At 43.2% G+C, this 27,067-nt stretch overlaps 1 protein-coding gene across 1 annotated transcript in view; it reads right to left on the bottom strand.

Moving 5' to 3' along the window:
- The window catches only part of PPP1R3A (protein phosphatase 1 regulatory subunit 3A), an 86,659-nt gene extending 60,013 nt beyond the window's left edge, over positions 1–26,646 (bottom strand). The window contains exon 1 of the mRNA XM_088456299.1: positions 25,850–26,646. Within this exon, the coding sequence (XP_088312425.1) occupies positions 25,850–26,625 (776 nt within the window). The 5' untranslated portion in view covers positions 26,626–26,646. The remainder of the gene's footprint in view (positions 1–25,849) is intronic.
- Positions 26,647–27,067: the final 421 nt, after the last annotated feature.

Genomic DNA, 27,067 nt, shown 5'->3' with positions numbered 1-27,067 from the left:
AAACTGTAGCTCAGGGGGCACAGCATGCGACGATGCTGAATCCATTCTTCACATGTGTAGAATGGGTCCAGCTCATGCGCAGGTTCCCCAGCATCTGAAATGTACGCAATGTTGAAAATGTGTGTACAACTTGGTGGTTTTAGCAGAGTTGTGTACATACCAGTTGATATATATAGTAGAATGCAAGCGACTAGTCCAGTGGAACTTAACCAGGTTGTGTAGTTAATTAAATACAGCCATACTCACTGTTACACTGGTTTGTACAGGGGCATGAAGTGGAGCTTGTAGTGGAGCAGGGCTCACCAGCTGGTGATTGACTTTGGTATTGTGGTCTTGGTGTAGGTGCTGGAACAGCAGTCATATGCGAGTAGATGTTTCAGGTCTATGGAGCTAAGGGGAGGACAGTGGTCCTCCACTGTATTGCTCATACACAGTAAACAAGGTGGTGCCACGCATGCGCAGTTATAGTATTGGCAGCCATCTTGGAAAGGAAACAGAAGTGTCCCCTGAGGAGCAATTTTATTGGAGACTGCACAGTAGTGCACTCCGCTTCTAACACCCATACTAACTAGACTTTTTGCCCTGTGCCAGAGAGAGCATTGGTGCCCCCATTTTTTAAATAGGGACATAAGAGCACCTGAAAAAGGCCCATAGCCTCATGTGGAAGAGCCAGGTAAGAGATAGGGGAAGCCAGGAGATACTGGGGATAAAAGAAGAGGAAGCAACAAGTGAGTATGATAATAAACAGGAAAATTGACAGGCCCAAACAGCGCCAACTGCTCTGCGGTGCCCTTTGCCAAGGTACTGGTCGCACTACCCTAGTTACGGCCCTGCCATCGGGTTAGCATACATCTCTGAATGAGGCCCTGAGTTGATCAAAGTTGATCTGTGTTCCACTCTGCTTATTCTTTGCTTTTTAAAAAAGTAGTAAACAACACTGAACTGAAGCAGGAGTCTGCATTACATGACCTCATCTGCACACTGCATGTGGAGGTGATATGAAGGGCTTGTGGTGGTGGGCTGGGTGACATGTGATTAGCATGTGGGGAGGTCTGAGTGGCACATGGGGGATTTTTAGGGTACATGTGTGGTCTTGGGAACTGAGTGAATTTGGGAGGAATTTTGTGGCAAATAAGCATTTCAGTGCCTTTGGGGGAATTTTGTGACAAGTAGCAATCTGATTCTGAGGGCATGTAGGGCTATCTTGAAACAAGTGGGAGGATTCAACTAATAATTGCTCCTGAACCAGTATGTGTGATACTTACCTAGGTACTTACCTAGGTAATAATGCAAAACATACTGTAGAACTGGGCAAAAAGTAATGTGAGCTAGCCTCAAATGATTTACAAGGATACGATAATTCAGATATATGCAATACAGTATGCTTTCACAATAAACTGAATTGTAAGATTCCATGTTGATTCAGTATATAAAAGCTATTGTTATCTTCCTGTCATAAGTAATTATCAAATTGCTATACAACAAAATGATAGATAAAACATAGTGTATATAAATATGAAGAGTAGAGGAAAGGTCAAGGTCTGATACTTTATTATGATTTGAAGAGTTATTATTTTTTCCATAAATACATGGATAACAATGTTTTATACAGTCATGAACAACTTATACTTGTACAGTACAGATTTATTATTTTTTTTTTTTTAGAATAAAAAGGCAGATTTTTTTTATTTCCTTTTGGTGTTGACTGTATTGCATTCAGCTATGTTTAAAGTGCAAATATCCTTCTTTCCACTTCAAATTTTTAAGACCAGAATATACTATGGGCCTGATTCAGGTTAAATCGCAACTGCAACAGCATACGCAGATGGCCGATTGTTGCGTACTTGCGCGAATGCCTTACTGCGATCGGGACAGCGATCGCAGTGACTATGCAGACCCATCGCAGACTGATTCACAGGAAGTACCATTTGTGGCAGGTGACAGGGGGGGTGGTCGACGAAACGCAGGCATGCCAGTGCGTTTGAACACCGTTGCAGGGGCATGCATAAATTATTCACTGCGATGGCATACGCAGTTTGAGCTCTCACTGCGTACCGGAAAGTTAGCAATTTCTGAGTAAGGTCTGACATTGTGTTAGTGTGCGTGAGGCTCTGATTGTACTGGATGATACTGATAGTTTTGCAGTCTTGCTAAGTATTACAGATGTGTGTAAGTAAGGTGGCCATTTTTATGTTGTGCTGCGATGGCATAGCGATCACAGTGGATTAGCATACCTTCGCAGTAAGTATGTAATCGCAGCTGCGATCGCAGTTGCGATCCAACCTGAATCAGGCCCAATATTAGTTGCCCACACAAAGTAAGTGCCTTAATAGTTGCAGAGTGTGTCTTGTGTTGTTTTTACTCTGCACATGCTTTGGAACCAAGGGCCTGATTCAGAGCCGGACGCTATTTGCGCTCGCTCGTTCAGAAAAAGGGGCTGGCTATTTAAATGAACCGTTCGCTCTTTGCGGTCTGTTCACGCCTCTATGTCTGAACGAGCGAACAAAACATGCGAACGTAATTTTGAAAAAAATGCCCCCTGGCCGCTCGCATCATACGTCATGTCCAATATTTTTTAGATTAATCGAGTACATCGAAAGGCGTCTGAACTGCTCGCTATTCTTGTGGTTGGTTTTTCCTACCACAATCATGCGAGCAGTTCTGACTATAAAACAACCAAGTGACGTGGTCAATGACGCTGCTTTGTTAATTATGCACACCCTTAAAACGCCCGTTTTGACCTTTAAGCACGCCTGCGTTCGGATCTCCACTCCCCGTTTTCAAGCACCTTCCCCTGTTACCACCCACAAACGCCTCATTCTGTTACTCAAAATAGCAGGCATTCGCTATTTAGCGAGCACACGATTTTCGGCCGCACTGACTGGTTCGCGCATGCGTATTAAAAGCCGTACGCATGCGCAGTTGTGCGAACATCGGTAGGAACGAACAAGCGGCCGCTTACGAGCGGCTCTGAATCAGGCCCCAAGTGTATGCCACTATGAATGATGCAGAGTCATATGCAATTCATTAAATAACTGGACTGTAACAGGACATTCTTATATAGGCCAGGTATACTGAGGGCGCATCAATGGAACTGTGGTCTATACCAGGGGCGGATCTAGACTCTTGCTTTAGGGGGGGCGGTATATATATATATATATATAAATACTTCCATTGGTGACTAATAAAGCACTGAAACTTTGCATCTTTAGCAAAAGGAAGTATTGTTTGTTTATTTTCCGGAGTCCCGCCATTGGAAGTATGTGGTGCGTACACACTGGGCGATTTTACTGAGCGATTGTACAATTACATCATCATAATCATACAATCGCTCAGTAAGCGTGCACAAATCGTGCACTTTAATGTTTCGGAAACGACCAGCGATGCGCGCTCCCACTGGGCGTTCCTGACATTGTCCATTGCCTGAACATGCAGGAAAATCTGTCGATAACGACAGATTGGCCATGTTCAGGATGGTGCCTGCACTAAACGACTGATCATTCAGTGTAGGCACTACAGGGGAACAGGAACGACGGTACGATTACGATGTCGTAATCATACTGTCTTTCCTAATCGCCCAGTGTGTACGCACCTTAACAGTGCGTCCTGATCTGGGGCTGTTTGTGGAAGGCACCTGGTACAGTAAGTTTTTTCACCTATTGAGTGCCGGACTGTGGATAGATTTTATATATATATATATATATATTATACATATATATATATATTATATATACATACAGATACAGATGACAGCACCCCCGTACTCTACCAGTCACTCAGAGGCTTGCTCGTCTGCATTCTCTTTGGGCCATCTAGATCAGCCACTCCTCCCACACACATACCCCAGCAACCTCATCTGTTTCCAGGCCCTGTCTGTGTCACCTGCCATAGAGAGCTGGGCGTAGGCTAATCGTGGGAGGCGTGGCCACGCACCCTTAGGAAAAAAAAAACACTTTCTGCAGAGCGACATGTCCTCGGGCTCAGAGCTGCCTGCATGCATTGATGTAACCATTGCAGAATGCAATTGCAGAGCACTCAATCCATCTTTAGTGGGAAGAGGCTGCTAGTACTACTGTGTACACAGTGGCTGTGTGTATGGGGCGATCGCCCTGATCGCTCCCCCCGGGATCCGCCACTGGTCTATACAGAGATGCGCAGAAGCAAAAATATGCCTGTTCTCAGATGCATCTTTTGCACCTAGTATAGGACTAGTATAGAACTGCCGGGGTTAATGGTGTCGGCTTGTAGATGTTAGCTGGCACCGTGGCTTGCACTCAGTCTTTTCAACCCACTGAGCTGCCGCAGGACCTGGTTATTACAGCACGCCCGCCGGGGTAATTTACTGGCTCCTGGCTGTTGATGTAGCTGGCAGAGAATACTGCTCCCAGTCTTTACAAAGTGCTGCACTGCTGTGCAATCTAATTTGCTCAGTGTTCCTTCAGACACAGGTGACTCCAGGGATAAGTGAATGTTAAAAATCACTTGTTTTTTAAAATGTCGTCCTTCACCAACGCGTTTCATTACACAATGTAACTTTTTGAAGGTGATCGGACCACCTCTCTTGCACACCTTTATTCAATTAGATGTTAGCCTATTAGCTGCAAATAATGGCAGTCCCAAATAACTGTGTTTAAAACACTCTTTTATTGAAATCTTAGTTTAAAATTATTCCATAAAATATGGATTTCTTATTCTCCTGAAAGATTATTATGTAGCAGGGATTGTAAACATTCTTTAATGTTACAAATTTCAGTGGACACAATATAACTGATACATTATAACATGGATCTGTTATAATGTATCAGTTAAATTGTGACCACTGACGTACATCAAGCAGTCATGCAACATTTAAGAGTGTGTCCAGTTGCAAACACTGCAAGTCTCCTCGCACGCAGAGAGCTCTCATGGTGCGTATGCAATTGCATTGGCTAATTTATGCAGACCCATAAAACGGCATTCAAATGGACAGACCAACCCCCATTACCACACCCAAATGCAAAAAGCCTGTCACTCACTTTGCAGTGGATTCCTTTGAGCATTCGTACTAGCAATGCAATCACTGTGTAAGCACTGGGCCTGATTCAGAGCCGCTCGTAAGCGGCTGCTCGTTCGCTCCGAGCGATGTTCACACAACTGCGCATGCGTATGGGTTGTAATACGCATGCGCGAACCAGTCATTGCGGTCGGAAATTGTGTGCTCGCAAAATAGTGAATGCCTGCTAATTTGAGTGACAAAATGAGGCGTTTGTGGGTGGTAACAGGGGAAGGTGCTTGAAAACGGGGAGTAGAGATCCGAACGCAGGCGTGCCAAAAGGTCAAAACGGGCTTTTTAAGGGTGTGCATACTTAACAAAGCAGGGTCATCGACCACGTCACTTGGTTGTTTCTTAGCCTGAACTGGTCGCATGATTACGGTAGGAAAATCCAACCACAAGCACTGCGAGCAGTTCAGATGCCTTTCGATGTACTCGATTAATCAAATAAATAGCGGAGATGATGTAGGATGCGAGCGGCCAGGGGGCGTCTTTACAAAATAGCGAGCGCATATTTCGTTCGCTCGCTCAGACATAGAGGTGTCAACAGACCGCAAAGAGTGAGCACTCAATTTAAATAGCCAGCCCCTTTTTCTGAACGAGAGAGCGCAAATAGCGTCCGGCTCTGAATCAGGCCCACAGTACGGCTTATACGCATATGCACTGGCAAACAATTGCTCGATCTGCATCTGTAATCACCATTGCACTCGCTGCTGAACCAGGCCATTTATCTCCAGCCAAGGCTTAGTAAATAGACCCCTAAATCTCAACATATACTATGAGAAGGTGATCCCCATATTTGTCACCAGCCACTGAATTTAATTGTTTTTGCTGTTTTAATTGTAGTATAATGTGCATATTTAAATTATAGCTAGCTGAACTACCCGGCATTGCCTGGCTTTAAATCTTCAAGTTATTAAGTTTTATTATGTGATGTCATCCAAATCCATCCAGTGGAAGGCCCCTGGGTCTGCCCGGCACACTCCACCATGAGGTCCGACCAGGACCCCAACCATTTCATTAGGCATACCAGACCAATTACCACCCCTCTGTTCTACCCAGCATCACCGGGTCAAAGCTCTGCCCAGCGTACACCAACAGGAGGTCCAACCAGGACCTGAAACCCCTATTATGACATCTGGGATCCAATGTTACCACTCTGTGAAGTTTTCATCCAAATCCGTCCAGTGGAAAGATCAGAACAGGCTCACTGGGTCAAAGTTCTACCCAGCATACACCAATGGGAGGTCCAACTGTGACCTCAACCCTCTAGTATGTCTTCTTGGATCCAATGTTACCACTCTGTGAAGTTTTCATCCAAATTATGTGATGTTGTGCAAATCCATCCAGTGAAAGGCCCAGAACAGGCTGGGTCAAAGTTCTGCCTGGTACACTCTGTCATGAGGTCCTACTGGGACTTCAACCACTCCATTAGGCATCCCAGACCAAATGCCACCCCTCTGTGAAGTTTTTATCTAAAACCATCCAGTAGAAGGCTAGAACAGGCTCCCCGGGTCAAAGTTCAGCCCAGCGTACACGTACGGCTGATCCGACTGGAACCTCAACTCCTAGGGATGTCTTCTGGGATTCAGGACCTGATTCAGACCTGCTCACTAGCAAGCGGCCGCTCACTGCAGACGATGTTCGCTAACGTGCGCATGTGTGTAGTTCGCAGTGCGCGTGCACAAACTAGTACGAGTGATCGAAATGTGCTTGCTTGCCCTGCAAAGACAGCCCAGTGGAATGAGTGACAGGAGAGGCCATTTGTGGGTGGTAACAGGGGCAGGCCAATAGTAACAGGGGAGTGGAGTTGCGAATGCAGGCGTGCCTGAGTGTTTTCACACAGTTTCTGGGGCATGCATAATTAACAGGCAGCATCATAGTACACGTCACCTGGTTGAATAATACACTGAAGTGCTCGCATTACATGCGGTAGGGTACAGTCAACCGTAAGCGCTGCGATCAGATCCAATGGAACCCGATGTACCGATGGTTGTATATACTTCCAGGAGATGACGTACGCTAGTGGGTGGCTAAAGACAGGCTGGTGGGCATCTGTAAACATAAAGCGATCACTTGCCAAGACATAATGGGCGTGCTTATGCCTTGTTGTGCAAGCGGCTGCTTTGACGTCACTTAGCTGAATTTCCATACGCTGGAAGCGAGCGTCCGCATCTAGCGAGCAGGTTTGAATCAGGTCCTCAGTCTTACAACTCTGAAGTTTTTATCCAAATACATCCATTCAAAATCTCAGAACATGCTCCACGGGTCAAAGTTCTGCCCAGCATACACGAGGTCCGACCAGGACCGTAAGCCTTTATAACCTGGCCAGGATCCAAAAGGTGCACCTCGCATTGGTTTTATCCCAATCAGTGCAGGGGTGTCCGAATGCATAACCGGACAGACAGACAAACCAACCAATCAACCAACAAACAAACAAACAAACAGACCAATTAATTTATATATAAGATGTTAGATTGGATGATATACAATCTCTTACTTCCTTTAATTTCAGTCTACATTTTATTCATTGTGCCAGATTTTTACTATTCCATTAATGTTGTTTTTTTCTACCTAGTTTCAACATTCCGGCACCACAATTGCTTTTTCCTTCTACCACAGTCACTACAACTAGGAAAAAGTCAATGTGCTTTGTCACTCAAAATCCCCTATTAGTTTGCCAGGTGTCATGTTGTGGTTATATTAAAATATTTAGTTTATATAAATGTATATATATATTAAGCCAAATACATGCTGCAGTATATTTCCAATAAATATCTCTGATATGTTTGGTTGGACCTTCAAAACTGTGATGGTTACAGGCTTGGTGACATAGGTGTTTGCCATCTGTTCATGCCCTGGAGTTTGGGACTCTTCTTCCAAATGATTAAGAATGTGTTTAGCAGTAACTATGTGAGGAGCTGAGGAAATGTCTCAAAGAAGAGCTAAAGAGATGGCTCTGAGAGATACTGGGAAAACAGCTTAGATAGTTCAGTGGGTATCTGATTGTACAGCTCAGTAGAGAGATGGCATAGCAAAGAGCTGAGGAGATTACCCAGTGAGGACCTCTGTAGAAGGCTGTATATGACTGTTGTGTGTCCTGCAGAAATCAGCCTGAGAACCAGTTGTTCTTGAAGAGAGAGTGGGATCACAGTGATTGACTACAGAGGGAACATTTTGTGTTCACCCAATAAACAGAAAGTGTTTAGCAGCCTAACTACCCCCTGATTAGGTAGCGGCCAAGAAGTGAGGTAATAGGGCCAAGTGGGGAATTTCTTTGTATCATTGAAATAATTAATTTTATCTGTGGTGCTAGAGCTAATTAAGGCTTTAAATTCAGTCTGAGTTTACTGAATAGAGACCCTTATGTGATCCTAAACAGTGTGTCACTGAGCAAAGTATGCCACCTTTGAATTCCATCACAATACCTAGGTAAAAGTAGGCTTTTATTTACAACATGTAAAAGAAACTACACTGAATTTGAAAATTATCAGATAAACAGCATAAACAAATTTACAATAACCCAAGAGAAGGTAAAAGTTTTTTGGCAACATTCAAAACCTGATATGAGTTTATTTAACCTAAACAAGTTGCTCAAGCTTGGGAAGCCCTGTAAATTTGGTCGTGGCTCAGATGGGATGGGTACGGAATGCCGGCGCTCCATATTATGGCGGTCAGAATCCAGATGCTCACATCCCGACGGGGTTACAATACTGGCACTTGTCGGTCAGTATTCTAACCCTCCCCCTCTGCCTACCACTAGCCCACCATCCTCAGTACCTGACCCTAACCGCCCCCACCAGTGCCTAAACCTAACCTCCACCTCTCCACAACCTAAACCTAACCCTCCCTCCTAAGTGCCTAACCCTAACCCTCTCCCTAGTGCCTAACCCTAACCACTAACACTAACCCTCCCCCCAACCCCGCTACCTACCTTCTGGATTTGGGTGGTCGGTGACAAGTGTTGGCATTCTGAGCGCCAGAATCTGGTCTAATTTGTAGTAAGAACTCCACACAAATATTTTCTTGATTGCTGCATCAGAAATCTTATATCTACACAGCTCTTTATCACTACTATTTTGTTTAGCCACAGTTTGTTTAAACTTTAATCTGCTATATCTTTACTTTTTCTTGAAATACAGTGTTATTTACTCACATGCATTATATAGATCTAACTGAAAGTTTGTTTGCATTCAGCTCATAGGGAAGTTTGTAGGATAAACTTTACTGTGACCAGTACAGGTAAACCTTATAATCTGGTATAACATAGCATAGCATAACAATAAATAATATGGAGAATTAATAAACATTTTACAATATAATATACTGTTTGCAACTTAGGAAACAACAGTATATTTTCAAGAAACACTTAGGCCCTCATTCAGACCCACTCGCGAGCGGCTGTCCGCTCGCAAGTGGGTCGATGGTCCGCACTGCGCATGCACACGACGGAGGGAGCTCCGTCATGCACATGCGCGAGATGCGACGAGCGAAGGACTTTCCTTTGCTCGGAGTGTCTCATCAAAGGGGGTGTGCTGTCGATGTTGACTGACAGCACGCCCCCTTTGGTGGGCATGCCGGGGGCGTGCCTGCAAGATGGAGGCGTTCCCAAGGGAACGCCTACCGTCTGAAGCCGGCCCCACTGACATCACTAGTGATGTCAGTGGGAGTGATTTTGGCTCTGATAGAGCCAAAATCACTCCTGGCCTTGCGGTTGAAAAACTCAACCGTAGGCTTTTTCTCGCAGTTTTGATGGTCGCGATGGTCAAGACCATCGCGACCATCATCCTGCACGCTCGTATATGCTGTGGGTGGTGACCCACAGCTATACGAGCGTCCAGGAGGACGCTCCATATTAATGGAGGTGGGCCCTGATTCAGAGCGAGCGCTCTGGTCAGAGCGTCCAGCTCTGAATCAGGGCCTTAGGCCCCTATTTATCAATGAATGTTAATACAGAGGTATATTTTGTTTAGTAAGTTAGCGATGTACTCCTCATTGGTGGCATCCTCCGATCAGCTGCTGGCAGCCTAATGCTGCCAGTAATGGGCTTCTGTGTAATGCACATGCACAACAGCCAGCTTGTGCATGTGCATGAGAGTTCCATTTGGAGGGTACCTGGCTGTGCATAGAAGGTTTCGCTGAAAGGCTGTGCTGGGTCCTTATTGCCAGCAATGAGGACCGTATCGCTTTCGCTATCTATAGATGGCGTAAGCAATACAGTGATAAACAGCAGTAATCTTAGATTACCTCTGTTTGTTAAATATTGAAAGAAGTGCTAAAGGGTTTACAGTATGCCTCATTGGTAAATTAGGCCCTTAATCTGTAGATGTTGCTATGATCCAACAGAAATTATCAACTGAAAAAAATAAGTATGTAGTGGTGCTATCTGATATTAATAAAATATATCTAATATAAAGATTTTCCATAAATTTTGTAACATGCCTAGGGCCAGCAAAGCCTAAGAGCTTGATATAAGTGATCTATGACTGAGGTTCTTGTAAACTGCTTCCAGATTCAATCAAAAAGTCTTATAGAGAAGGAATATGTGAATCATAAAGTGGTTTAAAGCCATATCCAGAATATGCTGGAGATAAAGAGAGACAACGGCAGAATCCTGCAGGGCATTTGAAGTGTTTAGCAGCTCTTTAACCTTCTAATGTATTTTAAATTATTTAACTGTATATAGTATTGCATGCGTGCTGACATGTGGGGTAACAGTAGTCATGTATATATACACTTGTTCTTCAATACCAGACACTTCCCCAGTATGTATGACTTATCGCCCTTTTTTTTAAGTGAAAATATGTTTATTTTTTTCACCCAACACCATAGCTTTAGGAATTGTGCTTTAAGTCATTTTGGAAAGAATAATAATATAAAATTTTTACAAATGGGATGTTGCTTTCATAAAAAGTCACATAATAGCTAACACATTCATTTCTCTACAATAGAAAATAAATGTGGTGCATTTTGTACCGTTACAACTCTTTTAATATTGCCAGAATGTGCCAGTATATTACATATCTAGCTATATGTTAGGAGTTTGTTTTCATTTTGAATTGCCTAAATATACATAGTGTTCTTATAACTGAAAAAAAGTTTAAACAATAAAAATGTATACAGTCATTTTACATGTTTGCAGCAAAACAGAGTATAGAAGAATAACCACAAAACAACTGAGTTTGTCTTTTTTTTCCCCTTAGAGATTGCACAAACAAGGACATTATAAGGTTAGACCTGTAACTATTAAATGAAAAACAAAGACATTTTAACAACAAAGAAATAGTGATTTAGAAATAAAAGAGCTAGTGACACATTTACCTCTTTACAAAGTAAATGAGATTGTTGTGTGCATCAAAAAGGAGTTATTCAGATAGAATTATCACTATATCTATAATCCTTTCAACTCAAAGAAATCCGTTATTAGTGGTAAAGCAACTTGTAATGGGTCAGACAGAGCGAAGGGTGTGAATAATCTTTGCTGCCTACTTTATTACAATGTCAGTGATTGTACTTCCTATGTCATGAAAATCTAATTATGCTTTCACTGAAGTAGAGGCCTCTTTTTTTATCGATTACAAATAGATGGCAAAAAAAAAAGGAAAAACTTTAATCACTGTTATCTTCGGAACATAATTTTCTTATTTGGCATTGCTAAAACAATATTGTAAAATACACTTTTGTTCTGTCTTCTCAGACTGTATGAATAACAATAGCAATTCAAAGAGAATTGTGTCATTATTAGACTAGAGAAAAGAATGCTTAAAACACAATATTAGATTATAAAATAGTATACAAGTGAAGAGGAAGATGATCTTTTTCTATGATGTACTTTAGATACAGTAGGAAACAGTAAAATAAGGTTGGGATGCATAAAATATGCTACATATGGGATAAAAGTAATCTCTGACATACATATATGACTGTGTCTAGGATTGATTCATTAAACCTTTATCTTTATAAAACAACTGCAATACTATCCACATTTTGTCCCCATGGCTACATCCACATCATCTGGGTTGGGATTATCACTGGGATTACTAGTGACTTTTTATAATTTTTATCGCTTTACCAGAGTATTTCTCTGAACCCACGAACTTATTTTTATTTATTAACAGTTTCTTATATAGTGCAACCTACTCTGTTGCGCTTTACAATTGGAAACATTAATACAACAAAACTGAGTAATAACAGACAGATATATAAGTAGGAAGGCCCTGCTCACAATCTTGCAATTTATAGGAAAATAGGCATTGATACACAAGGATAGGTGCTATATATTGCATTTTGGTCCAGCCAGAAGGCAGAGTTTCTTGGTGGGCTGAATGATCCAGTCACACAGGAATGTCGGCCAAATGTCAGGAGGATGTGAAAGAAAGACAATGTGTGAGGTTATGTGTGGAGTGTGAAAGGGGATGTAATTAGATATGGAAGCTATGAAGGTTATGTGGGCAGCTATGAAATCTGATAAGCTTGCCTGAAGAGGTGAGTTTTCAGGGAATGCTTGAAGGTTTGGTGATTAAAGGAAAGTTTTATTGTGCATGGTAAGGCATTCCATAGAGTGGGTGCAGCCCGGAAAAAAGTCCTGGGAGCAAGTAATGCGTGGGGATGAGAGACACAGTTCTTGTGCTAAGCAGAGAGGTCGGGTTGAGAGATATTTTGAGATGAGTGAAGAGATGTATGTTGGAGTGGTTTGGTTTATAGCCTTATGTGTAAGTAAAAGTATTTTGTATTGAATACGGTAGAAAACCGGCAATCAATGAAGGGACTGACAGAGCGGAGCATCAGACGATGAACACTTAGCAAGCAAGATCAGCCTCGCAGCTGCATTTATAATGGATTATAATGGCGCGAGTCTGTTTTTGGGAAGACCAGTGAGGAGATTATTGCAATAGTCAATGCGGGAAATAATGAGTGCATGGTTTTGCAGTGTCTTGTGTGAGATATGGTCAAATATTGGATATGTTTTTTATATTTATGTAACATGATTTTGAGACAGATTGAATGTGGGGAACAAAGGACAGTTCAGAGTCAAGGATGATACCTAGGCAGTGAGCTTGTGGAGTAGGGTGGATTGTGGAGTTATCAACAGTGATAGAAAGATCAGGTTGGTAACTGTTATTGGCAGGATGAAATATAATTAATTCTGTTTTAGAAATATTAAGTTTGAGGTGGCGAGATTACATCCAAGATGAAATTACAGAAATACATTCAGTGACATGGACCAATAACTTGGCAATGTTCATACATGCACTTTACATTTTCACCCTTAGGGGCATATGTATCAAAGCTTAATGTTAGTTAAAATTGTGAAATATATATCAATAACCAATCAGCTCCAAACTATCATTTCTTAAACACAGCATGCAAATTGTAAGTTAGAAGCTGATTGGTTGGTGATATATATCTCACAATTTTATCTCACATCAAGCTTTGATACATATGCCCCTTAGTGTGAATAAAGGACATTTCTGTACTGCTGATGAGTCACTGCTGATGAGTTCTTGGTATTGTCATCCTGCGCATGCTGGTGGCCTTGGCCCATAACCTATTAGTAGATCCTATAGGTGTTGATATAAGTGCCAGCAGTGTCTGATGCAGGCCAGGCCACATGATATAGAACTTGACTAGGTTTTTGGTTTGATTAACCAGACAATACAGGTTAGCAGGATGACACTGGGATAATGAAACAGGTTAGTACAACAGGTACACAAAGCACATACAGTATACAATGGATGTACTAGATCCTGCCAGGAAAATATGGGGTAGCACAGAGAGTATGCGGACAAATGGGAGCACACACCTCTGTGTGTACAGTACATACAGTCAGGTGCATAAATATTGTGACATTGACAGAATTTTCATATTTTGGCCTCTATTCACCACCACCATGGCTTTGAAATAAAACAAACAAGATGTGCTTTAACTGCAGACTTTCAGATTTAATTTGAGGGTAATTACATCCAAATCAGGTGAACGGTGTAGGAATTACAACGGATTATATATGTGTCTCCCACTTTTTAAGGGGCCAAAAGTAATGAGACAAACTAAACAATCCTAAATCTAACTTTCACTTTTTAATACTTTGTTGCAAATCCTTTGCAGGCAATTACAGCCTGAAGTCTGGAACGCATAGACATCACCAGACGCTGGGTTTCATCCCTGGTGATGCTATGCCAGGCCTCTACTGCAAATGTCTTCAGTTCCTGCTTGTTCTTGCGGCATTTTCCCTTCAGTTTTGTCTTCATCAAGTGAAATGCATGCTCAATCGGATTCAGGTCAGGGGACTGACTTGGCTATTGCATAACATTCCACTTTTTAGCCTTAAAAAACTCTTTGGTTGCTTCTGCAGTATGCTTCGGGTCATTGTCCATCTGCACTGTGAAGCGCCGTCCAATGAGTTCTGAAGCATTTGACTGAATATGAGCATATAATATTGCCCGAAACACTTCAGAATTCATTCTGCTGCTTTTGTCAGCAGTCACATCATCAATAAATACAAGGGAACCAGTTCCATTGGCAGCCATACAAGCCCACGCCATGACACTACCACCACCATGCTTCACTGATGAGGTGGTATGTTTTGGATCATGAGCAGTTCCTTTCCTTCCAAAGTTGATCTTTGTCTCATCTGTCCATAGGATGTTGTTACAGAACTGTAATGGCTTTTTTAGATGTTGTTTGGCAAACTCTAATCTGGTCTTCCTGTTTTTGTGGCTCACCAATGGTTTACATCTTGTGGTGAACCCTCTGTATTCACTCTTGTGAAGTCTTCTCTCGATTGTTGACTTTGACACATATACACCTACCTCCTGGAGAGTGTTCTTGATTTGGCCAACTGTTGTGAAGGGGTTTTTCTTCACCAGGGAAATAATTCTTCTGTCATCCACCACAGTTGTTTTCCGTGGTCTTCCGGGTCTTTTGGTGTTGCTGAGCTCTCTCCGGTGCGTTCTTTCTTTTTAAGAATGTTCCAAACAGTTGATTTGGCCACACCTAATGTTTCTGCTATCTCTCTGATGGGTTTGTTTTGATTTTTCAGCCTAATGATGGCTTGCTTCACTGATAGTAACAGCTCTTTGGATCTCATATTGAGAGTAGACAGCAACTTATTCCAAATGCAAATGTCACACCTAGAATCAACTCCAGACCTTTTACCTGCTTAATTGATAATGAAATAATGAAGGAATAGCCCTCACCTGTCCATGAAATAGCTTTTGAGGTGATAGTCCCATTACTTTTGGCCCCTTAAAAAGTGGGAGGCACATATAGAAACCATTGTAATTCCTACACCGTTCACCTGATTTGGATGTAATTACCCTCAAATTAAATCTGAAAGTCTGCAGTTAAAGCACATCTTGTTTGGTTCATTTCAAAGTGATTGTGGTGGTGAATAGAGGCCAAAATATGAAAATTCTGTCAATGTCACAATATTTATGCACCTGACTGTACAGTGGTGGCAGTGGAGTATGCACACAGTTGTAAATATACATAGTGGTGGTGTTCTAATGGAACATGTGGGGTCACTGGCCTGAGTAACGCCACCTCTCCATTATGGAGACTCTTATCGGCACGTCCTTCCTTTATGGAGGACGGAGATGGAAACACGTTGTGTGGTCATGCATGCGCATTAGCACATAAGGAGCAGAGGTTGTGCCTCTAGCCGTCCGGAGTTCTAGTGCCATCAGATAAGTAGACAATGCAGGGCACTCTCCCTTAATATCAAGACACTAGACCCAATGGCATAACTACATGTGGTGACACCCGGTAAGGCAAGAAACAGGCTTTGCCCATGCTAAAAAGGCCACCCCCTTTTTTGTGATGTTTTGGGGGTATGATTGTCAGTCTCGCCCTCAGGTGTCATCATGCTTAGGGCTTGCCCAGCTTTCTGGGAGCTCCTAGCTATCTCCCCGGATAGTACCGTGCGACATCCATCACCGCTGCATGATGACACTATCTGTGGGGGTGACACCAAAATAGCAGAGCAGCTCTGCTATTATGTCAGATAATGTCACTAAGGGGTCTATTTACTAAGCAGTGTTAGGAGACAGAGTGAAAAGTGATGAGAAAGTGATAAGGTGCCAGCCTATCAGCTCCCAACTGTCATTTTTCAAACACAACCTGTGAGATGACAGTTGGGAGCTGATTGGCTGGCGTCTTATCACTTTTCACTCTGTCTCCTAACACTGGTTAGTAAATAGACCACTCAGTGTTGGCCGCACCCCTCTAGTGATGCCACTGCCTAGATATAAAAAGCACAAAACAGCTAAAGCATATACTATTATCCTCTACCTCAATGATGGGGGAGTTGTGCAAAAACAAGCTTTTTGTGGAGTGAGATTGTTGAGATGAGTTAAAGGGAATGAGAGTGTGCAGTGTTAGGGCTATTCCATGCTGTGCATATTGTAAAACAAAGGTTTAAGTTTTTCACATAAACGCTGTAGAAAATTGTACAATCGGGATATATATTATATATGTATATTTCCATTGATCCCTATGTAAATAAATCTCCCTGCTGCAATGTTCAGAAAGTTCACTGGAGCTCTTAATAGAATATAGGAAGGACGTAAAAGTAAGCTCAGAGTAGAGCAATGATACAATTAGGAACTGCATAGCTCCTCTGAAAGCAGTCACCTACAGTAGTAATCAAAAGACCAAAACATTAAATGTAGAAAAGTTCATTTAAAAGCACAATATAACAGAGGGCAGCACAAAGGTCTCTACACATACATTTCATTTTATACCTGATATGTAGTAAATCAAATTTTAAAATATTTTTCTTCTTTTAGAACTCCAATAACTACATATTTTTATACTCCAGAATGAAAGGATTATGGAGCTCATGCAGAGTCGGTCGTGAGCACTGAGCGCTCACAACCGACTTGATGTTTCCCCACAGCGCATGCGCACGATGGAGCCGGCTCCATCGTGCGCATGTGCGAGACCCAGCTAAAGCGGGAACTCTGTCGTTAGGGGTCTCGTAGCAGACGGGGAGAGCTGCCGATGTTGAGTGACAGCTCGCCCCGTTTGCTGGGCGGGCCGGGGGCGTGCCCGGCCAAACGGAGGCGTTCCAGTTGGAACGCTTGCCATTTGGGTGCGGCCCCACTGACATCATTGCTGATGTCTGTGGGGAACTTCCTGCTCGACCAGAGCAGGAAGCTCCCTGGGGCTTACGAGTGCCCAGACTCTACCCTACTGTCTGGTCGTAAGCCCCAATGGTCACGATGGTCTTGACCATCGTGACCATCACCCTGGTCGGTCGTTAGAGCTGTGGGTGTTAACCCACAGCTTAACAATCGACAAGGAGGTGGCCGTCCTGGATGCAAGCGGCCGCCTTGATTCAGAGCGACCGCTTGCATCTAACGACCGCCTCTGAATGAGGCCCTAAATACCTTGGCAACAATATGCCATGTGGACTATATGGTACCCCTTCTTGGATGGTTGGTGGATGTCCTGCAGCATGCAGTGAATTACCATTAAACAGATGTGAGTATGCCACAGTTGTTAAAGGAGATGATGTAGTCTTAACATTTGACGATAACTACTGAAAGTTGTGATTTGTACTGTAAGTTTATTCTTTGAATTACTGTTTTAGCTGATCGCTGTTTTAGCTCAGTTCAAACTTTGTTCACCATCTGGTCAAAGTAGCAGTAGCCAATATCCAACACTTGAATGCCTGTATGTGAATACCTCAACAGTATTATAACTGGTGTTTGGTGCATGGTGTTTTAGTGCTTTCATGAAATGAAAAAGGAACAATACAATACTTGCAGGAGCACACATAGACATGTTGCTGCCTGAAGCAGCAACTAACAATATTATTCACTAACCATTTTATACACAAAACAACATAAATATCTATTTTAGAACATTAAAAACAGTGCAAATAATATCCCTTTATTTATGTGTAGTTTTTATCAACAAAGGAAGTAACCATTTAATTCAGAAAATGGTCCATCAAATGTAAGCCAATAATGAAAATCTAGTGTACTTCTTTCTTATACCAAATTATATACTATGCTCACAATGTGGCTAAACGTAGCTAAGGTTTAAAACACCACAGGTGCAGTAAACATGCTGTGTATACATAATACATACATAATCATGCTTAGATTATACAGATGATGAAGTGAAAGTAACTGGCGCATATATGAATACAATTCTGATACACAAAAAACAGAAAGAGATAAAAACCACCTAATTGATTAAATAATTGTTCAAGATGTATAAACCGAGGCAGTACTAATATCTTGTACTACAGACCCTATAAACACATGATAGAACACTTACTGTATGTGTGGATATAGGGAATCCTCACTGATAAAATACCTACTGACTCAGGGTCTGATTTAGAGATGGACACTAATGCGATCACAGCTGCGTTATCATACAGAACGCAGCTTCAAAAATATGCTAATACTTCCAAAGCTTACCCGAGTATAAGGACGCCCACTGCTGCCTACTCATATACATACTGTATGACAATGCTTACCTGCATAAATATCGGTAACATCGACACACATTGAGCAGCCATGTTGGCCTTGTGGTAGGTCTGACCAGCCGCAAACATTGCAGCTCTCCTGACATGTGTATGTAATCGCAATAGCTAATTTATACACACCCATGTAATGTTGTTTAAATGGTAAGACACACCTGCATTTTTCTTCCCCCCCCCCCGTTACCTACCGAAAACACTGACTACCTGTCACTCACTTTACAAATGGGTTCTCTGTGTGTGCAGACCTAAATGGTCTATTTACTACCTCTCACAGTAGGTGTTCCCCAAGGTTCTGTTCTTGGACCACTCCTTTTCTCCCTCTATACATCCTCTCTAGGTGAACTCATCAGCTCTTTTGACCTCCATTATCATCTTTATGCTGACGACACTCAGATCTATCTTTCCTCCCCTGACATCTCTCCCTCTCTCCTCACTCGGATCTCCAACTGTCTTTCTGCTATATCTTCCTGGATGTCCCAGCGATTTCTTAAACTTAATATGTCTAAGACTGAGATGATCATCTTCCCACCCTCCCACATAACCTCACCTCCCACTATTTCTTTATCAATTGACGGCACAACTATCTCCTCTAGCCCCAAAGTGCGCTGTCTTGGAGTTATCCTGGACTCCTCCCTCTCCTTTAAACCACATATCCAGAACCTCTCACAGTCCTGTCATTTCCATCTTAAAAATATTTCCAGGATCAGACCCTTTCTCACCCAGGATGCAACTAAGACGTTAATACACTCACTGGTCATCTCAAGATTGGATTACTGTAACCTTCTCCTATCTGGCCTCCCCAAATCCCATCTCGCTCCTCTCCAGTCTATCCTTAATGCTGCTGCACGGCTTATCTTCCTCTCCAAACGCTCTACATCTGCCTCCCCTCTCCTACAAGCCCTCCACTGGCTCCCCTTCCCCTTCAGAGCCCAATTCAAGGTTCTCACACTCACTTACAAAGCCCTCACACACTCCTCTCCCATTTACATCTCTGACCTCATCTCCCTTCACTTTCCTGTCCGCCCTCTTCGTTCAACAAATGCACACCTCCTCTCATGCCAGCTGATTACTTCCTCCCACTCCCGCCTCCAAGACTTTGCCCGTGCCGCTCCCCACCTCTGGAACTCTCTCCCTCTCCCCATCAGACTCTCCACCTCTCTACAATCCTTCAAACGGGCTCTCAAGACCCACTACTTCATCAACGCTTTCCAGCTCTCATCCTAACTTGCTACTACATGCTCCCTCCTCCCTGTCTTCCCCAACTGTATCACACCCATCTGTCTGCCCCTCCCCTTGAGAATGTAAGCTCTTGCGAGCAGGGCCCTCCACCCTCTTGTGCTTCTCCTTACTATATGTTCATCTACCTCTTACTCACCACTAGGACACCTAACACTTGGTGCCTATGCTTTGCTGCTTATGTGGGTGTTATGGCCACCTATGTATCAATGTATATTATCCTTGTCCTTCATTGTATTGTATTTTACTGTGTCACTTTTTGGATATGTACCTTGTAAGGCGCTGCGGAACACTTGTGGCGCCATATAAATAAACGATAATAATAATAATAATAATACTACGCTGTGTTAGGAGACAGAGTGAAAAGTGATAAAAAAAAGTGATAAGGTGCCAGCCAATCAGCTCCCAACTACAATCTCAGGCTGTGTTTGAAAAATGACAGTTGGGAGCTGACTGGCTGGCACCTTATCACTGTCTTATCACTTTTCACTCTGTCTCCTAACACTGCTTAGTAAATAGACCCCTTAGGGCCTGATTCAGACCCACTCGCGAGCGGCTGTCCGCTCGCAAGTGGGTCGATGTTATGCACTGAGCATGCGCACGATGGAGGGAGCTCCGTCGTGCGCATGCGCCAGACGCGACGAGCGAAGGAAAGTCCTTCGCTCGTTGTGTCCGATCAAAGGGGGCATGCTGTCAATGTTGATTGACAGCACGCCCCCTTTGGTGGGCGTGCCTCCCTGACGGGGGCGTTCCCACGGGAACGCCTCCCGTCAGAAGCCGGCCCACTGACATCACTAGTGATGTCAGTGGGAGTGATTTTGGCTCTGATAGAGCCAAAATCACTCCGGAGCTTGCGGTTGAAAACCTCAACCGCAGGCTCCGGCTCGCAATTTCGATGGTCGCGATGGTCTCGACCATCGCGGCCATCAAAAAGCACGCTCGTATAGCCTGTGGGTGGTTAGGCCCTCTAACCCTTAGGCCCTCATTCAGAGCCGTACGCTCTGAGCAGAGCGCACGCCGGGCTCCATTTTCATGGAGCGTCCTCCTGGACGCTCGTATAGCTGTGGGTCACCACCCACAGGCTATACGAGCGTGCTTTTTGATGGCCGCGATGGTCGAGACCATCGCGACCATCGAAATTGTGAGCCGGAGCCTGCGGTTGAGGTTTTCAACCGCAAGCTCCGGAGTGATTTTGGCTCTATCAGAGCCAAAATCACTCCCACTGACATCACTAGTGATGTCAGTGGGCCGGCTTCTGACGGGAGGCGTTCCCGTGGGAACGCCCCCGGCAGGGAGGCACGCCCCCGGCACGCCCACCAAAGGGGGCGTGCTGTCAATCAACATTGACAGCACGCCCCCTTTGATCGGACACAACGAGCGAAGGACTTTCCTTCGCTCGTCGCGTCTGGCGCATGTGCACGACGGAGCTCCCTCCGTCGTGCGCATGCTCAGTGCATAACATCGACCCACTTGCGAGCGGACAGCCGCTCGCGAGTGGGTCTGAATCAGGCCCTTAGTGTCTTATACAACCTCAAACCTGATTTCACTGCTCCTCATGAAGCCCACAGGAAGCCCAGCACGCAAGCATGCAGTGACATCTCTGGGCCTGATCCACTACGGATCGCAACTGCGATTATGCACACAATCGGCCGATTGTTGTGTTCTGCGCATGCATATGCATTGCAGTGCGCAAACCAGCCATTGCGATCAGGACTGTGATCGCAGAGACTACGCAGACCCATCGCAGAGTGATTGACGGGAAGTGCCATTTGGGGGTGGTGACGGGTGAGTGGTCAGCGAAATGCAGGTGTGCCAGTGCGTTCGAATGCTGTTGCAGGGGCGTGCATAAATTATCCACTGCAATGGCATACGTAGCTTGAGTACTCACTGCGTGCGATGAATTTCTGAGTAAGGTCTGATCTAGTGCAAGTGTGCGTGAGGCACCGATTGTACTCTATGTTACCGATGGTTCCGAAGTTTTGCATCCTTATGTGGATGTCCTTATGTAGTGCTGCAACGGCATAGTGATCGCAATGGATTAGCATATCATTGCAGTCAGACTGCGTGCTTAATCGCAGCCATGATCAGGGCCAGATAAAGGGGGGGCGACAGGGGCGGTCGTCCCGGGACCCCCACACACAGAGGGGTCCCCACCACTAGCACGCTGATGGAGCAACTTCCCTTGCAGCTATCGTGGCCGAAGTGGGTGTGGAGCCTCTATGGTAAGCCCCGCCCCCATGTGACACGCAAATCGCAGGATTACAACACGAGGGGGTGGAGCCTAATGAAGGGATCAGCAGCTGCATAAAATGTAAGTGTATGTGTACTGTTTTATTGTTTATATATGTGTATGTATGTGCTTATTTGTGTGTATGTGTTTGTGTATATATATGTGTATGTATGTGTTTGTGTGTATATATGTGTATGTGTGTGTTTGTGTGTGTTTATGTGTATGTATGTGTTTGTGTATATATGTGTTTATGTGTATATATGTTGTATATATGAAATTTTTTGTGTATATAATGTGTATGTACAGTATGTGTTTGTGTATGTATGTGTATATATGTGTTTATGTGTATGTATGTGTTTATGTGTATATACAGTATGTGTATGTGGGCCCTGGTCCCGGATGGGGGCTAAGCTGCCGCTGATCTGTGTTCTGAATGCAACAGCACAGTCAGCGCTGTAACATAGAGCGCAGAGCGACTCCCGACTCCCCTCATCAGCATCACGTGACACAACATGTCCATGATGCTGATCACTGATGTCGGGCTTCAGGAGCTGCTCTGCTCTCTGCTCTGCGCTGACTGTGCTGCTGCATTCACAACAGAGCCAGAAGGTAAGTAATCAGGGCATGTGGGGGTAGGTTCCGTGTGGTGGGAGGGAGGGTAGGCTCCATGTGGCTTGGTGGGGGCCCCCACAACTTATTGCCCCAGGGCCCCCACAAGCCTTAACCGGCCCTGGCCATGATTACAGTTGCGATCCATAGTGAATCAGGCCCTCTGACAAATCCTCATACTATCAGTAAATATACTACAAAAAATATATATATATATATTTTATCCATTATTAATATGTTAATAAATTGTTATAGTGAAACACTTTATGAAGGATAGTTTGGGTCAATAGTACCAATGAATCAATAGACATTGGTCTATTGGTGTCCGTGCAGCACGGTTAACGTGATATGGGCCTGATTCACTACTGATCGCAAAACTGCGTGTGTACGCAGTTCATCTGCAATTGCAAGCCAAACCACTGAGATTACAATGCAAACTCAGCACTATAAGGGCGCCCACTCTACCATACGCACATCCTTAATACTTAGCAGAATAGCAAAACCATTGTTACAATCAAGTACCAATCGGACCCATACACACACGTGCACAAGCCCTGACCTTTCTCAGAAATTGCTAACAGCCAGGCACACTATGAGACCTCACACTGCGTATGGCATCGCAGTGGATAATTTGTGCTTGCCCCTGAAACTGCATGTGAAGACACTGGCATGCCTGCGTTCGGCCGACCAACACCCCCGTTACCACCCATAAACGGCACTTCCTGTCAATCACTCTGCGATGGGTCTGCGTAGCTCTGCGATCGCAGGCCCGATCGCAGTGGCTGGTTCGTGGCTCTGATGCATACACATGCGCAAAACGAAACAAAAATCCCTGATTGTGTGCACATTAGCAGCTGCGATCCAAGCTAAATCAGGCCCTATATCTGGAAGACATGTTATTCACATCAGCTTGTGTGTACACATGACCGACTGACCCATATGTTGGCCACAGGAACCAGCGACAATGGCATCACAGCTGGTTTCTGTAGCCAGACATATTATGCGGCTGATTGGTAAGCGTGTATGCCAGGCCTGGCCAACCTATGGCTCTCCAGCTATTGTGAAACTACAAGTCCCAGCATGCTTTACGAGCTGAGCAGTGGTAGAGTATGCTAGGACTTGAGTAGCTGGAGAGCCACAGGTTGTATGCTTACCAAAATTGGTCAGTCCGCCGCTCTGTCGGTCGGTCATTGGGGAAGTCCGTCGGTCAAGTGTGTACCCTGCATAACATACTTTGCTGATGACAAGAGGAGCAATTATTTCCAATCTGTTTCTCTCAATAGCTTATGTGCATTTGGCAACATAATTATGTACATGTCACTGGCAGCATGTGGCCTCAAGTCTTCTGTGTGGAATTTCCTGTTTAATATGTTTGGCATTAAAATCCGCTCATATTTACTGGTTGCACATTGTAACAATGCAAAAAAAAATAGTGATTTGTATTGTGACAGTAGCTCCTCAATTGTAGGTAGAGGACAGCAACATTTTCAAAGCTGTTCCACAGAATATTTCTCGCATTCCACATATGTGCCTGGAATCTCTCAAGTTTCTAAGGAGACTGGGTATTTGCTGAATTCCTCCTAACAGTTTTCATAAATCTAAAATACAAACCTCCCCAAAGAAGAGTGGACTGAATTGGAAATGTTGGGCCTGGCTCTGAGTCGGGCGCAAGCAGGAATACGGACGGATCTCAAAGATTTCAGTATACTAAATAAGAAATTGGTGACTACGCATGCATTGTATAAGGCATAGTTTGAGATAGAGTGAGAGGGCAAAATTTACTAAGCGGCGGTTTGACGGCTGGTTCTATTCTATTCTGCAGCGGTTTCTAAATGACAGCCCTGTTCTATACTAAAATGTGTTTTGACTGTGGTTTGGCAGCAGTTTTGCTATCTGCAGATTTACTAAGGCCAAAACCGCTGCAAAACCGCTGCAAAACTGCCATCAAAACACATTTTAGAATAGAATAGAACAGGGCTGTCATTTAGAAACTGCTGCAAAACCACCACTAAACCCCCAGGGTTTAGAATAGAATAGAACCAACCACCAAACCGCCGGGGTTTAGAATAGAATAGAACCAACCACCAAACCGCCGGGGTTTAGAATAGAATAGAACCTGCCGTCAAACCGCCGCTTAGTAAATTTTGCCCATAGTGTGTACAGAATGATCCGACTGATGATGGAATACACTTTCTGTTGCTGTTTCTAGGCAGTAATTGGGCTGTGACCATGTGATAGTATAGAACTGTTTCGTCTTGTGAGAGTGTCATATGAGTGTTGTGGGCGTGCATGCCAGCGTATGCGCTCAATCCTCACGTCTGGATGGAAATTGGATGCCTGTTTCAGGCAGATTATGTGCAACCTGCATGGGGGTTGGTGCAAGTTGAGATATTAATGATGACAGTTGATAAATAAGATAAAACAGTGTACAGGATAGGCTTCCACATGCAGATATGCATATCTTTCGTATATATGAACAGATTCTTACATTAGTATAAGGAAATAGATAGTCTGCCGTTGCCATAGAAGTGTATGAATCAGTATCAGGCCTGTTGATTTTAGTCTATAGGTTCTGCAGCATTTGCGAATGAAGTTCAGAATGAGCAGTCTGTGCAATGGCACTAGGTTATTTTATCACTAGAACAATATACCTCTGCGCAGAGCACTTTTACTCTAATAGTAAGTGACTCCATCTAATATAATGAGTTTACAATGCCTGTCTAATACTATATAAGGTGCATTAAAGCATCAGCCAAAAGGCTTTTGTGATGTTTACAACTTGACCCCCTCAGTTATTCATACTTTAATTAAATCACAAAGTCATATGAAACTGGAATGAACATAAAAATAATACTGGGTGTATTCTAATCTACCCTCTGGGAAGTTTGGGGGAGGCTCAGTAAATACGCATAAGCTATAATAGTTATTTTGAAGGAAACAGTTGGTTGTTCTAAAGTGCTTCCTAAATAACATTTCAGTCTTCTACTTGTTATTATAGCTCTCATTTTATCACATGTTGTTCTCAATTACAGTATTGTTATTAGACCATTGAATAAAAACCTAACTGTACATGTTTATATCTAAATGTGCTGACTAAATAAATTATGTTTAATAAAGGTTTGCTGCAATATTCCTTTACATGTTTGTTATGAACAAGAGTTATAAATGACCACATATATGTACAACAATTATTGGAATTTTGCATCAATGATTACATTGCTTTATGTTACAAAGATACCAGACTTACCTTGGTACTGGCTTTAAACAACTTTTCTTATTTGTTTCTGCTACATCCTCCAAGTGCTTTTCGACCTCCACAAGACATTCCTTCTTTTGGCATGTTAGTACATAATTATGTCCTTCATTGTTATCCCAAAATGTGCCAACTGCTGTTTCATAGCATATAGAGAATTCCACACTTGCTCCCTCTTTTTGATGGGGACTCACTAGTGAAATTGTGAAGAAAAATTGATCTGTTTCCCCACTAGTAGAATCAGGAACATATTCTGCTAATACATCATGATAGCTTTGCCAGTCATCAAGTGTCATTCTCACATAAATCTGCTTTTCATACGACATATTGAGAACTCGGATGATTCCTTTCATAGATGTTATGCCTGGTATGAAATCCACTGATTCCAGTGTTACTTTTTTTGCATACAGTCTTTCCATAATCCCACCAGCTGGAGGTAATATAAAGCTCGGTATTAAATAAAATTCCTCAATTTTAATGGTGTCCATTATCAAGTTTTGTGATACAGCTGGTATCTCCCATGTATCAAACTCTTTAACAGATACCAGGTCAAAACCAAATGCATCTGCAAAGGAGACCTTTCTTGTAACTGTAGTTGGTGGTTCCAGGTCTCCTTCATCTGAAGACACAGAGCTACGTCTTCTGGGAAGTGGAGATAAACGTGGCTTAATAGTAGGTTTTACATCCTCTTCCTCACTATTAGAATCAATTATACCTGGAGGCTCTAATAGTCTATCTTTACTTACATTACTTTCTCCAAAACTCTCCATCTTTTTCTGAGATGTGCACAGGAGAAGAGCAGGCAGCTACTGACAGTTGACATTTGAGACTGTGTGAGTTAGGATGAGGATTAACATTACACATGACATTGCAAAGAGGAGTCAGGCCTATTAATAAGTGTGGTGGCTTGTGAGTTATGCTGGCCTTCCACCTAAAGGTTTTAATTCTGATACCCTTAGTGTCACTTGCTTAAAAGACAAACCATTTTTTTTATTGTGTATTCATTTTCAGATTTTCTAAACAGTATTTATTGGGTGAGATCTGTTAGATATACACACAGTTGTTTATGTTTAATTATGTTTTATAAAATGATAAACTGCAGTTGTACACTCGCATAGTCACTAACTGATAACTGTTTGCTATAAAAATATAACTATATAACACATTATAGTCACATTGCTAAAGGTGATTCCTCTAATAGTTTGTTTTGTA

This window comes from Taudactylus pleione, unplaced genomic scaffold, assembly GCF_031769625.1.
Source record: "Taudactylus pleione unplaced genomic scaffold, aTauple2 ptg000041l, whole genome shotgun sequence".
NCBI lineage: Eukaryota > Metazoa > Chordata > Amphibia > Anura > Myobatrachidae > Taudactylus > Taudactylus pleione.
This window is presented reverse-complemented; position numbering and strand designations above follow the sequence as displayed.